This window comes from Macaca nemestrina, chromosome 9 (assembly GCF_043159975.1).
Source record: "Macaca nemestrina isolate mMacNem1 chromosome 9, mMacNem.hap1, whole genome shotgun sequence".
NCBI lineage: Eukaryota > Metazoa > Chordata > Mammalia > Primates > Cercopithecidae > Macaca > Macaca nemestrina.
Genome location: NC_092133.1, coordinates 138,103,293 through 138,117,115, shown reverse-complemented (window position 1 = coordinate 138,117,115; position 13,823 = coordinate 138,103,293). Strand labels below are relative to the sequence as shown.

Genomic DNA, 13,823 nt, shown 5'->3' with positions numbered 1-13,823 from the left:
ATAGGCTGGAGCTTTCTTCTCTTTAAATGTGTTACTCATTGGCCTTGGCTGGCAGGTTGTTAACTCATTTTGGGCCTGCTACTATGATAAAGAGGAACACAGTTGGCTTTTCTGTTCACCTATCTACCTGCAGCAGAGAATCATTGCCTAGTAGAGTTGTGAAGTTTATCCTTCATAATAACAGCATTTAGGAAGGAATAATTAATATATTGAAAATACCTAGGGAAACCACTAGCAAATGTAAATATTCTGATTAAGGGCATATGGATAGATTTGATTATCTATGAAAAGGAACATTGTCAGTAGATTTGCTCTTTCTTGGATAATGTAAGAGGCAATGTTTTTGGTAATGAAAGTAAAAGTTTAAAAGGTAATGGAATTAATTGATGATTCTGAATACTCATGACTTTTCTAATTTTTTATTTCTATCACATCATGTAATTAAAGATCAATATAGTTAAAATCATTTGAACTTAGATAGTTTCTCTAATAAATCATTTGTTCAGGGAAATGATTCCTGAGAAAGTATGTTAGCAAACTCTAATACACACTTGAAACTTCTACGTTCCTGTCCTTATTAGATTGTAAGCTCCCCAAGGGCAGGACTGTCATCTTTTTTTTTTGTTTTGTTTTTTTCTGTTTGTACATTTTTTGAGCTGAGCTGTATGTCGTGTGTGTAGATCAGTTCATATGTTTTTGAAAGGTAATTTCTTTCTAAATTAATGTACACATTCCTTAAGACTTGTCCCTCTGGTTTAACACATTATAATCTGAGGGTTGAAAGAGACCTTAATCTAATAGAAAATTTTAATATACTGTGTATTACAGGTTTTACCTGAGGGTTGGAAGAGACCTTAATCTAATAGAAAATTTTAATATGCAATATATGTAACATAAGTTTTTCTCAAACATGTTGAGTTAACCATCATAGTAATATGGCAGAGAATTAATTCTATAACAAGCAAACATATCTCTCTTTTTTTTTTTCTTTTATACTGAAGTCAAAGGAGAAACTGCTTCAAAGCTTCAATCAGAAATTTCAAGAGATGGTCAAGAAGATGGGATTAGCATAAATAGCGTTCAACCAGAAAATACCACAGTGGCTCACAATGATCTTCCTGAAAACTCCATTGTCAACTATGACTCCCAGGCCCTAAATATGTTGGCCGATCTAGCATTAAGCTCTGCTACTTCTTCCACACCGGTACCTGAGCCTAGAAATCTTCACTGTTCCTCTGAATTGCCACAAAATGATGTTTTGCTCTCTAAAGAAAATTCTTTGCGAGGTACATCTGACCATGAATATCACAGAGGAGTTAAAAGTCAAAAAGGCGAATTACTTCCTAACCCATCTTCTGATAGGAAGAGTAATTCTGAGTCAGACTTAATTGTTAGCCAAGATGAAGAAAGCTTGGTTCCGTGTGGTCAGGCCCCTGCTAAAGCCCAGTCAGCACTTACTGAGGAAATGCTAGAATCTTCAGATGCAAGTCAAAGCTCTTCTGTTTCTGTGGAACATTCTTATGCCCTGCTCCTTAGAGAACATTCAAAGAAAAATCTACAGGAGAGAGAGATACCAAGCCCTGTGTTTCCCAAGAATGGGACAAAAAGCCCTGAAGCAGTAACCCCAGTGGGGAAAGTCATGCCATTTCGGCATCAGCCTGGTCTTTTGCTTCAGCAAAAGCCTCCTGACGAGCCCATGGTGAAGCCCAAGGATCGACAAGCGTCTTCCCGTGTGAAAAAATCTTCTTGCTCTCGTATAGTGTTTAGCTGTGATGACTCCGTTAAGATCACTTTCAAATGTGAAACAGAATATGCATTCAGCTTAGATAGCAAATATACCAACAACCCACTGGAGAAAACTGTAGTAAGAGCATTACATGGGTGAGTATGAGTGAAGCTTGGTGAAAATGGATGAAATTTTTCTGTTGAGATGAATGTAGTGAGATGGGGAAACTTGTGCCAAACTCTGGAGAAGGAGAAAGAAGTGTGTGTAAAACCAGAAATTTGATAACAACATCAAGCAAACATGTTTCCTGGCAATAAAGAGTAACAGGCTGGTTTTCCCCCTGTGCTCATGTGGAGAACTTTTTAAAGATAATTTTAGCCTGATGAATAGCTTTCCAATTTGCAGTGCTCCTTCGTAAGCCCTTGTGGCTTTTGAATTTCAATTTTTACATGAGATCTTAATGTAAAATAGTGTGAGATTTAGAAATAATGCTTTACAGACTGAATTCCAGAGGAAACATTTTAAAAATCACTTGTAGCTTGGTAAATTGGTCAGACTGATAGGACTAAGCAGTTTCACATAAGATTGTTCTATAGATCTCCCTCAAGAAGGAATCAAGGCAATAATAACAGAGTGTTGACCAGCACCGTCTTTGGAGTGTAGGTTTGAACCCGGGTTCTTTCCCTTTCTTACCTCCTGTGATCCTGGGCAAGTGTCTTGCTTCTGGACAGTGCTGCTTAATTGCGTGTGCTGCTCATCTAGAGATTTCACTGAAGTGCAGATTCTGATGCATTCTCCTCGGGGACAGACCTGACATTCTGCATTTCTAACAGATTTTCAGGTGACATCAATGGTGGATGACAGTCTGTCGCCAACACTTAAGTATGTAGCTGCATCCTGAGGTTACATATATTGGGATTTTTGCACAGTGACTGGCCAGTAGTAATAATAAATGGTAACCATTACTGTTAGCAAGAAGCACTCGTTAGCTACATGAAATGACATTCAGCTCCCTATTAATGAACTATTTTACATCTGACTATATGGACTCTACAGCTGTCAGGCTTTCTTCTGTACACATGTTCATATATACTCATAAAGGTCATTTCCTTAGAACTTCCTGTTTAGCTGTTTCCCAACTCTGCAGCCCCCCTAACTTATCATACTCTGGCGATCTGCCATCCTTTTGCCTGCCAGAGGGCCAGAAATGTTTTCTGTCTCCCTTTACAGTTTCAGGATATTTTTCAGAACTATAATCTGAAAATAGTATAGTTCTGTTGAATTGCCCAGAGAGAGATTTTATCTTCAGACTTTCTCAACTAGTAGAAGAGAGACACAAAAATGGAAAATAAATGAATCAGCCAGACTTAGCAAACGCATGGTGATGAGGATTTGGGTATTGGTGAAACTATTTCTACAATAAGTATTTTGTGTCCAGAGTGAATTTGTATGACGTAAAAGACACGTGCTACCCATGTTCAGATCATGGTTCTGCCATACAGGTTTTGTGATTTGAAGGAAGGCAATTACATGTTCTGATTCTCAGTTCCTGTCTCTGTAAAATGAGTGGGTTAGATTGATAATTATTTGTTAAGTCAACTACATATTTACTCATTCATGTTTCATATCTGTAAATTTTAAAAATAACAAAAACTAAGGTTAATGTTGGAGGCACTTGCTTATGATAAGGTAGGTAATCAACTAAAATAACCATTTTCAATGATTTTCATGTGTTCTTTCTGTAAACTCTTAGGCCCTGGAATACTGATTTGCCTGATAATGTGGAAGAAGTGAAGCTTTTACTTCATATGTGGGTAGCTCTGTTTTACAGCAATCAGAACAAAGTCATACGATCTTCCCGAAAAGTTGTAGAACACAGCAACCCAGCAAAATATGTGTCTATAAATAGCACGTTAGAATCTTGTGAGCTCAGTGAAATTGAGGAGTGCCTTGGTTTGGAAAGATGTTCTGCAGACCCTCTCTTGGAGACTAACGAAATTTCCAGGGCTCATGCTGCTGAAGTGTCCTTCCGTGATCCTAACTGCTTGCTTCCTTTTATTAAAACACCACTTACCCAAGGCTTGGAACTCTGTGTACAGAATGAACAGAAAAAAACTTTTGCAAGAAAGCGTCATCCAGACACCCTAGAAAACCAGGATTTCGTCTGTTCTTATAATAATGAGGTACGTTAAGCTGAATACTGTTAAATGTTGGCATTATTTTGGAAGAAAAAAAGTTTATATGTAAAATCGCATTCAAAACAAGGCATTTTTAAATTTTAGGACAGTGAATTCTCAAGGTATGTAAAGAACTATTACACCAAAAACTTAGTTTTCATGAAGTGTCCTCGAATTGTCTGCAGGTAGAGCTTACCTGCCATCCTGATTGAAAAAAAACAGAGTAGAAAAGTGTCATAGGGTTCACATGACCTGGGAGCCCACCATAATTTGAGGCAAATTGCTTATTTCCTTAATTTTTAAAAGAGGTGACTAATGCCTGTCATGTCTTATGTAGAATATTGTTTAAGGATCAAATATAGCAATAATAAATATTAGACATACTTTGATAAACCGTAAAGTAAACTAAAATTACTTGTATTAAAATTATGTTTGAAGACAGATGCTGGAATAGTAAAATGCCAGACCTGTGAGAGAAGACCCATTGCAAATAACTATTTGTAAATATGGAAAATATACTTCGTTTTGTTCCATTGTTCTCAACTGACATTCAACCAGGCCAGATAATCCAGATTTTACCTGGAGCAAATCTCAAAGTTGTTAACAAAATTCTAAGCAAATGAATTGATAAAATTACCTACCTTTTAAAGCTTTCAACCCAAATTTATTCTAGAATAATATTGCTTGGGTTAGGGCAGCATCTGTGATTCCTGTCTTAACAAAGAGTAGACAGTGTTCCTGTACCCGGGGTCACTGGGGACTTGGAGGTCCTTGGGTGAGCCTCACAGAACCGGTGAATATCTTCAAGTGATTGTCATCATCATGAGAATTAAAGATTTCTGAGTCACTGTGTGCCGGATAGTGAGTGTTCTCAGCCCTTCACTCACATGAACTCAGTTCATTCTCAAATAAGTTAAAGACTATTCATCTCCCCATTACACAGATGACAAAACTAAAGCACAGAGAAGTAAAGAAATTGCCTAAGGTCACATAGAAAATTGTCAAGCCAAGATTCCAGTCTAGAAAACCTAAATGTTAACTATGTATGTGCTTTTTTTTCCCTAAAGATAGGGTTCAGCAGTTCCATCCTGTTCTCAAAGAATTACGTAAAATCCAGTTAAGAATCACCACCTTAGAATAAGAAAATATAGTTTAATCAGGGAGGTTTAGTTTAAAACGTATATACATGCTAGTTTCTTATAAAATACCATTTGTTGTGGTAATATATAATTAACTATCATCAGTACTAATTTTAGCAATGACTTTGACAAGCCTGACTGTTCAAATCAATGATTCCTAACAATCTCCTTAGTATGTACTTACATAGGTTTTGGTTTTTTGTCATCTCATTGAATGCTGTGCCTGTACTTGAAAGGCACACAAGTATGCTATCACACTCCCTCCACCAGTTGGCACACCGGAATGTGAAGGGGATTCTGGCATGATAGCCTCTAGAAACCAAGAGCATGTTGCTGCTAGTCATGTGTTTAGTTGAGCACTCTTTCTGAATTATCAGACTTTATTTTAGAAGCATTACACTTTACCTGCAGTAAAAATATATCGAAATATAAATATATCAAGATTGTCACGATTTGCATTTCACTAAGAGTACAGTCATGGTGAGATTTAGGACTGAGGCTAAACGTTACCAGCCACATGATTGGGAGGGCCATTAAAGTTCTCAGAAGGACACTGACTATCAAGACTTTTCTAATACTTTGTTCTCTTAAAACTCTGGTGTCTCAGCCCCACGCTGCTGACTCTGACTCTGTTTTTTTGTTTTGTTTTGGGAAGAAGTCTTGACTCATCCCCCAGGCTGAAGCGCAATGGCACTATCTTGGCTCACTGCAACCTCTGCCTCCCGGGTTCAGCTGATTAAATCACTCCTGCCTCAGCCTCCCAAGTAGCTGGGATTTCAGGCGCCTGCCACCACACCTGGCTAATTTTTGTATTTTTAGTAGAGACGGGGTTTCACCATGTTGGCCAGGCTGGTCTCGAACTCGTGACCTCAGGTGATCTGCCCACCTCGGCCTCCCAAAGTGCTGAGATTACAGGACTGAGATTTTGTTTTGTTTTGAGACGGTGTCTCTGTCGCCCAGGCTGGAATGCAGTGGTGTGATCTCGGCTCACTGCAGCCTCTGCCTTCCGGGCTCATGTGATTCTCCTGCCTCAGCCTCCCAAGTAGCTGGGACTACAGGTATGCACCACCACACCCAGCTAATTTTTGTATTTTTAGTAGAGATGGGGTTTTCCCATGTTGGCCAGGCTGGTCTGGAACTCCTGACCTCAGGCAGTCCACCTGCCTCGGCCTCCCAAAGTGCTGGGATTACAGGCGTCAGCCACTGCCTCGGCCAGAAATTGTTTTTTTGTTTGTTTTATTTTGTTTTGTTTTGTTTGAGACAGAATCTCATGAGCCACTGCCCCGGCCAGAGATGGGTTTGTTGGTTTGGTTTGGTTTTTTTTGAGACTGTAGCCTCTGCCTCCCGGGTTCAAGTGACTCTCTGCCTCAGCCTCCCGAGTAGCTGGGATTATAGGCGCATGACACCACACCTGGGTAATTTTTATATTTTTAATAGAGACTAGGCTTCACCATGTTGGCCAGGCTGGTCTTGAACTTCTGGCCTAAAGTGACCCGCCTGCCACAGCCTGCCAAAGTTCTGAGATTACAGGTGTGAGAGGCCACGCCCTACCTAAGACAGAAATGTTTTTAACAAGAGATTTTGAACACAGTTCCTGATTTCCAACATGTACGCTTCAAGACATGGCAGGCAGTTTATAAGCATGGTGTTTCCAGCATTGCAGAGGTATGATCAGTTGTATCATCAGTTCATTTTATCATATGCTGGACAAGACCATGCTTGAGGCTTTAAATAAAACAAAAAAACAAACACCAACCTGTTTATGAGGTTATCAGAACTGTCCTGAGATGATAGCTCTGCTAATGTTTAACCTAAATCCTGCTTGCTACTGTTTAAATCAGCTCCTTTTAGTTCAATTTATGAATGCAAACCACATTGATAAGTTTTCAATTGCCCTGTACAATAGGAGGTATTAAGATGAGAAAGAAAGTATCCCCAGTTTTATGCAAAAAAAGATAGCTAAGGGATGAGGGGCCTTTATTTACTAGAATCAATGTATTCTGAGTAGAGGGGATAGTGATTAATTTACTGTGTTGCCTCATGGGAAAGTTTCAGATGATAGTGTACTTATGGTCTAATTGAAAACGGATGTTAAAAATGTTATTCTTTGCTTTTTAAAAATTATCTTTTAGGCTGGGCACGGTGGCTCACACCTGTAACCCAGCACTTTGGGAGACTGAGGTGGGTGGATCACTTGAGGTCAGGAGTTTGAGTCCAGCCTGGCCAACATGGCTAAACCTCATCTCTACTGAAAATACAAAAATTAGCTGGGTATGATGGCATGCACCTGTAATCCCAGCTACTCAGGAGGCTGAGGCAGAGAGTCACTTGAACCCGGGAGGCAGAGGTTGCAGTGAGCCGAGATCACTCCACTGTACTCCAGCCTGGGTGATAAAGCAAGACCCTGTCTTAAAAAAAATAAAAATAAAAATAAAAATAATCTAATTTATTAAAAACAAAATTGAATGCTTTTTCTCTAGTGCTATACTTCTGGATTAAGTGGTGCTAAGTAGCAAACAGGCTGCATTTAAAGTCTTAAATTGTCAGTAGTCTAGCTATTTTTCTTCCAAAAAGCTCATTTAAAAAGAGAAAAAAGCTTCAAAGTTTAGAAAGTTTTGGAGTTCTCCTCTGTGTATGGTTTTAAAGAAAACAAATCCCATTGGGGGTATTTTAAGCCTGCCTTTAAAAGAGGGATTTGCTTGATTTGTACCCTGCGATATTTTCAGCTAGAAAATTCAAAAGAACATTCACAAACTAAAATTAATTTTTATCTTTTCTGTTCTTCACATGTACATATAATTGTATAAAAAACATTTTATGTGACTGATTTTTTTTGTTTTTTTACTTTAGCCATTTCAGGTAATTGGGGAAGAAGCTAGACAAGAATCATTAGATAAACTGGAGACTTCTAATCTTGCGCTTTCTGGTATTGGAAGTACACGAACTAATGGACCCTCTGTTCCTAATGAAGAAGAAATTGTTCAGCCACTGGATAGCACAAGAGTGGCTTCTTACAGTGGCACTGTTACTCAGACCACATTCACCAGGACTTATGATGGGACTGGTAGTCAGCCAGTGATATGTCAGAGCTCTGTGTGTAGCACCCTTGAAAACAAAGTGGATGTTCCTGATGCAGCAATGCAAACAAAAACAGGTACTTTACAGGACCTTATCCAACATGGCAGCCCCAAAAACAATGAATGTCACCCTTCCTTGGAAAGAAAGGATGATAATATGGAGTGTGCAATGATTAATCCAGAACCAGTTACTCTCATATTTGAAAAAAATGCACATGTACCATTACAGACAGAAGCTGTAAATACAGCTGATGAACCTACAACCTTTAATAAGGAGTTGATTAAGCAAGTATCACCTGCTCCAAGCCTTAGACATCCTGTATCCACCTCGGAAAAGGCACAAACACAAGGCCTGAGGGACATTTCCTCTCTAGTAGTTGCAGGACAGAAAGGCTCTAAGTACCTTTGTGCCTCCTCAGTAGGTAGAGAGACACTTGATAAAGAAGTGTGTTCATTACAGAAAGAGATGCCTCTTCCAGTCTCATTACCGTCTGATAAAGCAATGGTAATGGAGGCATTATCATTAGTTAAAAGTTCTAGTTATCTATTACCGAGTGAAGAAGTGAGGTGCACTCAGAATTTCCTTTCGCAGACTCAGAGTCTCCTCAGCCTGTCTTCAGAAGGGCTTGTAGAACCGACACAGGTTGAAGTGGACTCATCATCAGCCTCTACTGCCTTGGGAAAGCATTGTTCACTTAACTGCATTTCATCAGGATGCCACACATCAGGTGACTCTTTAGAACTGAGGAAGAATGATAAGAATGGTCCAAACACTGAAAATATGAATTTTGAAGAGTTTGATTCAGTATTTATCAAACAAAGAAGGCTGTCTGTGAGTAGAGAGGTCAGCCTAGAGTTATCAGAGGAAGATTCTGACATTGACTTAGCTCTAACAATATCACCACCTACAAGTCCCAGAGAAGAAATGCCAGCTGGTGAAATAGAGCAATTTGAAGAGGCCCCATTTTCAAATTTAGAACTTCAAGATGTAGCCGAGGAAATAGGTGAACCAGAAGAGGTGGCTGTCACAGAAAGCAGAGAAGTGAATTCTGCTGACAGTGTGTCAGTATATCCCACAGTGTCAGAAGAACCAGTAGAAAATAAGGAGAGAAAGGGGGATAATTTACAACCAGTTACTGTAATACTTTCTAAAGAAAATTGCACACTTGAGATTGCAGAGGAAATTAATGTGACCTCTGATTTTCCCTTTGATTCTGTAATTGAGGAAGTATCACCAGCTTCTAGTCCTGAACCTCCAGTACCAGTTAAAGAGACACGACCATATCAGGCTGTGACTCCATGCATTTTAAAACTTCATGGTACACAGTGTGAGAAGAGCAACCGAATCTCCCAGCGTGTGTCAGAAGACTTAGGCGTAACAGAAAAAGAAAATTTTTTTGTTGGTCCTACCCATCCAGTGGGGCAAGATAACTTTACCCAGGTACAACAAATGCAGGTCTCTGCTGAAATGCCTCTGATATTAACTGATCATCCAGGAAGAACAGGTAGACCAACCCTTCCTGGTAAAGTAACTGAGGAAATTGTCTCAAGTGAGCATGATGAGGGTTTATCTTTCTCAGGAAAGGCGCAGTGCTATGGTAGGGAGTTAAACCAGCCTGCCTCAGCTGCCGAATACACAGGTGACTTCGGTCCTTCTCCTGAAAAACTGGTAAAATCAGGAAATCCATTGCAGCCAATTAGAGTAGAAAACAGAAATTTGGACTTAAAACATCTTGTCTTGGAGTCCAGTGAACCTCCATTTAGTCCCAGAAATGTTACTGAAAATATGGCTTTGTCTGACACATTGGTTTCCACAGCCGTACCAAGTGGTATAGTAAAACAGCAGACTAGCCCTAAAAGCAGTCAGAACAATCTCCTTACCAGTGATTTGAAAACAGATGAAGGCGTTTATCTACAGGTGAAGTCCTTGACAACTGCCTCAGTTGATGGAGCTTATTCTACACAGGGATGCATGTGCTCAGTGGTCCCCACACTTTGTTCTTCCTCAGACAGTGCCACATTAACCCATTATGTAAGACCAATAAATGCAGAGCCGGCATTTCAAGCACAGGAAATACCAGCAGTCAGGATGGCCAGTTTGCTTAAGAATGGTGAAACTGAAGCTGAGTTACATAAAGAAATCACAGGTCTAGGCACTGTTGGCCCTCAGTCCAACACCAAATCTTCTCTAAAAGGCGAACGCAAAGCCATCCACACGCTGCAAGATGTGTCAACATGTGAAACAAAGGAGCTGTTGAATGTTGGGGTTTCCTCCCTTTGTGCTAGTCCCTACCAAAATACAGCAGACACCAGGGAAAATCTCAGTAAAGAGCCTTTGGCCTCCTTTGTTTCAGAATCCTTTGATACTTCTGTTTGTGGAATATCCACAGAGCACATAGAAATTGAGAACAGTGGGGAGGGGCTCAGGGCTCAGGCTGGTTCTGAAACCCTAGGCAGAGATGCAGAGGTCAGTGGGAATTCCGACATGCACTATGAACTGCTCTCTGGAGATTCTGATCTAGACCTGCTTGGTGATTGTAGAAATGCCAAATGCGATTTGGAGGATTCTTGTACTCTAAGAGGTAGTTACACCAGGAAAAAAGAAGATGTTCCCACAGATGGCTGTGAGTCATCGTTGAACTTCCGCAACCAAGGGGACTGGGGCTGCTCTAGCCAGGTTCCAGGCATGGAGATGAGCCTCCCTCCCGAGCACTGGACCACTAGGGTAAAGAAAGAAGAGAAGTGTGTGCCGCCTTACGTCCAAATCCGAGATCTCTACGGCATCCTCAGGACTTACGCCAACTTCTCTGTAACAAAAGAGCTCAAAGACACCATGAGAACTTCACACAGCCTGAGGAGGCACCCGAGTTTCACTGCAAACTGTGACCTGCCCAGCTCCTGGACAAGCACTTGGCAGGTGGCAGACGACCTCACCCAGAACACTTTGGACCTGGAGTATCTGCGTTTTGCACATAAGCTAAAACAGACCATAAAGAATGGGGATTCTCAGCATTCTGCCTCCTCCGCCAATGTCTTTCCAAAGGAGTTACCGACCCAGATCTCCATTGGTGCTTTCCCTTTGACAAAAATATCTGAGGCCTCAATTCTGCATCCTGCACCTAGGAGCAGAAGCCCCCTTCTGGTAACAGTTGTGGAGTCAGATCCCAGACCACAGGGGCAGCCCAGGAGAGGCTACCCAGCCAGCAATCTGGAGAACTCTTCCTCTTGGGGAGAGAGATGTAGTCATAATAGAGATCTTACAAATTCTCAAAGAAGTCAGACTGTTTCATTCCACCTTAACAAACTGAAATACAACAGCACTTTGAAGGAATCTCGGAATGATATCTCACTTATTCTCAATGAGTATGCCGAATTCAACAAGGTGATGAAGAATAGCAACCAAGTCGTTTTCCAAGACAAAGAGCTAAATGATGCTTCTGGAGAAGCCACTGCTCAAGTGATGTATCTGCCTTTCCCAGGACGGTCAATCTCCTTTGAAGACATAATCATAGACTTGTGCACCAATTTGCACATCAAACTAAGAAGTGTTGTGAAAGAGGCTTGTAAAAGTACCTTCCTGTTCTACCTTGTCGAAACAGAAGACAAATCATTCTTTGTAAGAACAAAGGTAAAGTGCCAGTCATGTCTTACATACTATTTTAATTGCTAATTTTAGTTTTAGAAATAATAAATTTAGCGTATTAGCCATCAAAAAGAAATCATGGTATGACATAGGATTTAAATTTCATAGCTTAGTCTTTATCAGCCTACTAAATGTTTTCCTGCAGGATCTGCCATTTGTACTATATTTGAAAATTAGTATTATGTTCCAGAATTAGGGCAGTGACTTTTTTTCACAAAAAGTTACCAGTGTACACATGCCCGTACTTCAAATGTAAATACAAACACATTCCAATGTTAAAATACAGATTTTTCGAAAAGTGTTATTACCTGTGTTCCTCCATTAGTGTAGATTGTCAAGTAGGACCTCTTCTGGTTTTGGATGTATTTTTCTTTTAATTTAAATGTTAGGATAACTGATGTTATGGTGAGTACATGGAGTAATATAGTCCTTAAATTTAAGTAATGGAACCATGGTGAAATTCTGGCACGGGCGGAGCCAGAACCTGTCTTGATTCACCATTAACTTCATTGTTTTATCCTTCCAGAATTTATTTCTCTTCTATTTTGGGTATAGACAACATTTTTAAAAATTTATTGTTTTTAATTTCAAATTTACATAAAGGTTGCAGAAATAGTACCCTTTACCGAGATACCCCAATGTTAACATTTCTGAACCATTTGCAAATGTGTTGCACACACAGTGTCCCATTACCTCTTGATACTTAAATGTATATTACCTAAGTTCAAGGATATTCATCTTTTTAACCACCGAACAACCCTATACATCAGGAAGTTAATATAATATTAATTAATGTGACCATCTCCACTAACCTCATCTAGGTCCAGGATCATAGGTGTCTAGAATTGTCATGTCTTTAGTCTGCAAGAGTTCCTCTATTATTCCTTATCTTTTATGACCTTAACAGTTTTAAAGATTGTAGGCCAGTTATTTGGTAGAATTTCCTTCCATTTGTGTTCATGTGTTGTTTCTCCATGACTTAGGCATTTTAGGTGAGAATACTCAGATATCATGTGCTGCTCTTCTCAGTGCATTCATTGTATCAGGAGGCACCAATGGATTGATCCCCTTACTGGTATATTAACCTTTTCACTTGGTTAAGATGATTTCTACCAGGTTTCTCCAATGTAAAGTTATGTTGAACTTAGTAATAAGTTGGAAGATACTTGAGACTGTATAAAATCCTATTCTTTATCAGACTTTTATCCACTAGATTTAACATCAACTGGTGATTCTTATCTGAATCAGTTATTACTATGATGATTGCCAAATAGTGATACTGAAATTCCATCAGATTCCTTCTGCATTTCTTAGTTGGCATTCTGCTGTAGAATAGAGCTTTCCCTTATTTTCTATTTATCTATTCATTCGCTTATCTGTATCACTATGGGCCATGGCACATTTTGTTTTACTTAAAGGGTTATCATCTATTTCTTCATTATTTTAATACTTAGATTGTCCCAGACCCAGCCAGTGGGAGTCCCTTTAAGTTGGCTTCTGTGTCCTTTTGACAATTCGCCATAATTCTTTGGGCACTTCTTTACTTTGGGGTGTAACATAATGTTCCAGGCTTATCTTGTATTTTCCTTTCCCTTACTTTGAAGTCAAGCATTTCTCCAAGGAGCTGTGACTCTTTAGTGAAGAGTGGCATTTAGGATCACCATCTAGGCACTGGGGGAATGAACTCAGTGCCACTTGGTGTCTTTGCTTCTAGGTCCTCTCAGCACATAAAGCCAATAAATGTACATATGTACATACATATATCTACATCTCTATTTACATATAAAAAGCAAAAACAGAGGAGTTCACACTCATCCCCAATTCTAGTCCAGTACTGCCAGGTTTGTGCTAGCCTTCTCCATGTGTGGAGCTCCCTTCTCTGAGGTTGACTGTTTATCCTCAGTGTTTTGACTTATTATCCCTCCCAAGTCCCCCTCCCCGATCCTCCTTCCAACCCCAGGTATAATGAGACCCTCACTGAGGCACTAACCCTGACCTCCCCAAACTCCCTGACCTGAGGGGCCAGCTGCCCTCCCCCACCCTTGCAGCAGAAAGCTCCAT

The 13,823-nt window shown here is 39.9% G+C and overlaps 1 protein-coding gene across 10 annotated transcripts in view; it reads left to right on the top strand.

The window, feature by feature from the left end:
* TASOR2 (transcription activation suppressor family member 2) overlaps positions 1 to 13,823 on the top strand; it is a 78,555-nt gene that overhangs the window by 53,202 nt on the left and 11,530 nt on the right. For all 10 annotated transcript variants that reach the window (XM_011762744.3, XM_011762738.3, XM_011762739.3 and 7 more), the window contains 3 exons: positions 1,002 to 1,881; positions 3,480 to 3,909; positions 7,893 to 11,747. In XM_011762744.3, the coding sequence (XP_011761046.2) occupies positions 1,002 to 1,881; positions 3,480 to 3,909; positions 7,893 to 11,747 (5,165 nt within the window). The remainder of the gene's footprint in view (positions 1 to 1,001; positions 1,882 to 3,479; positions 3,910 to 7,892; positions 11,748 to 13,823) is intronic.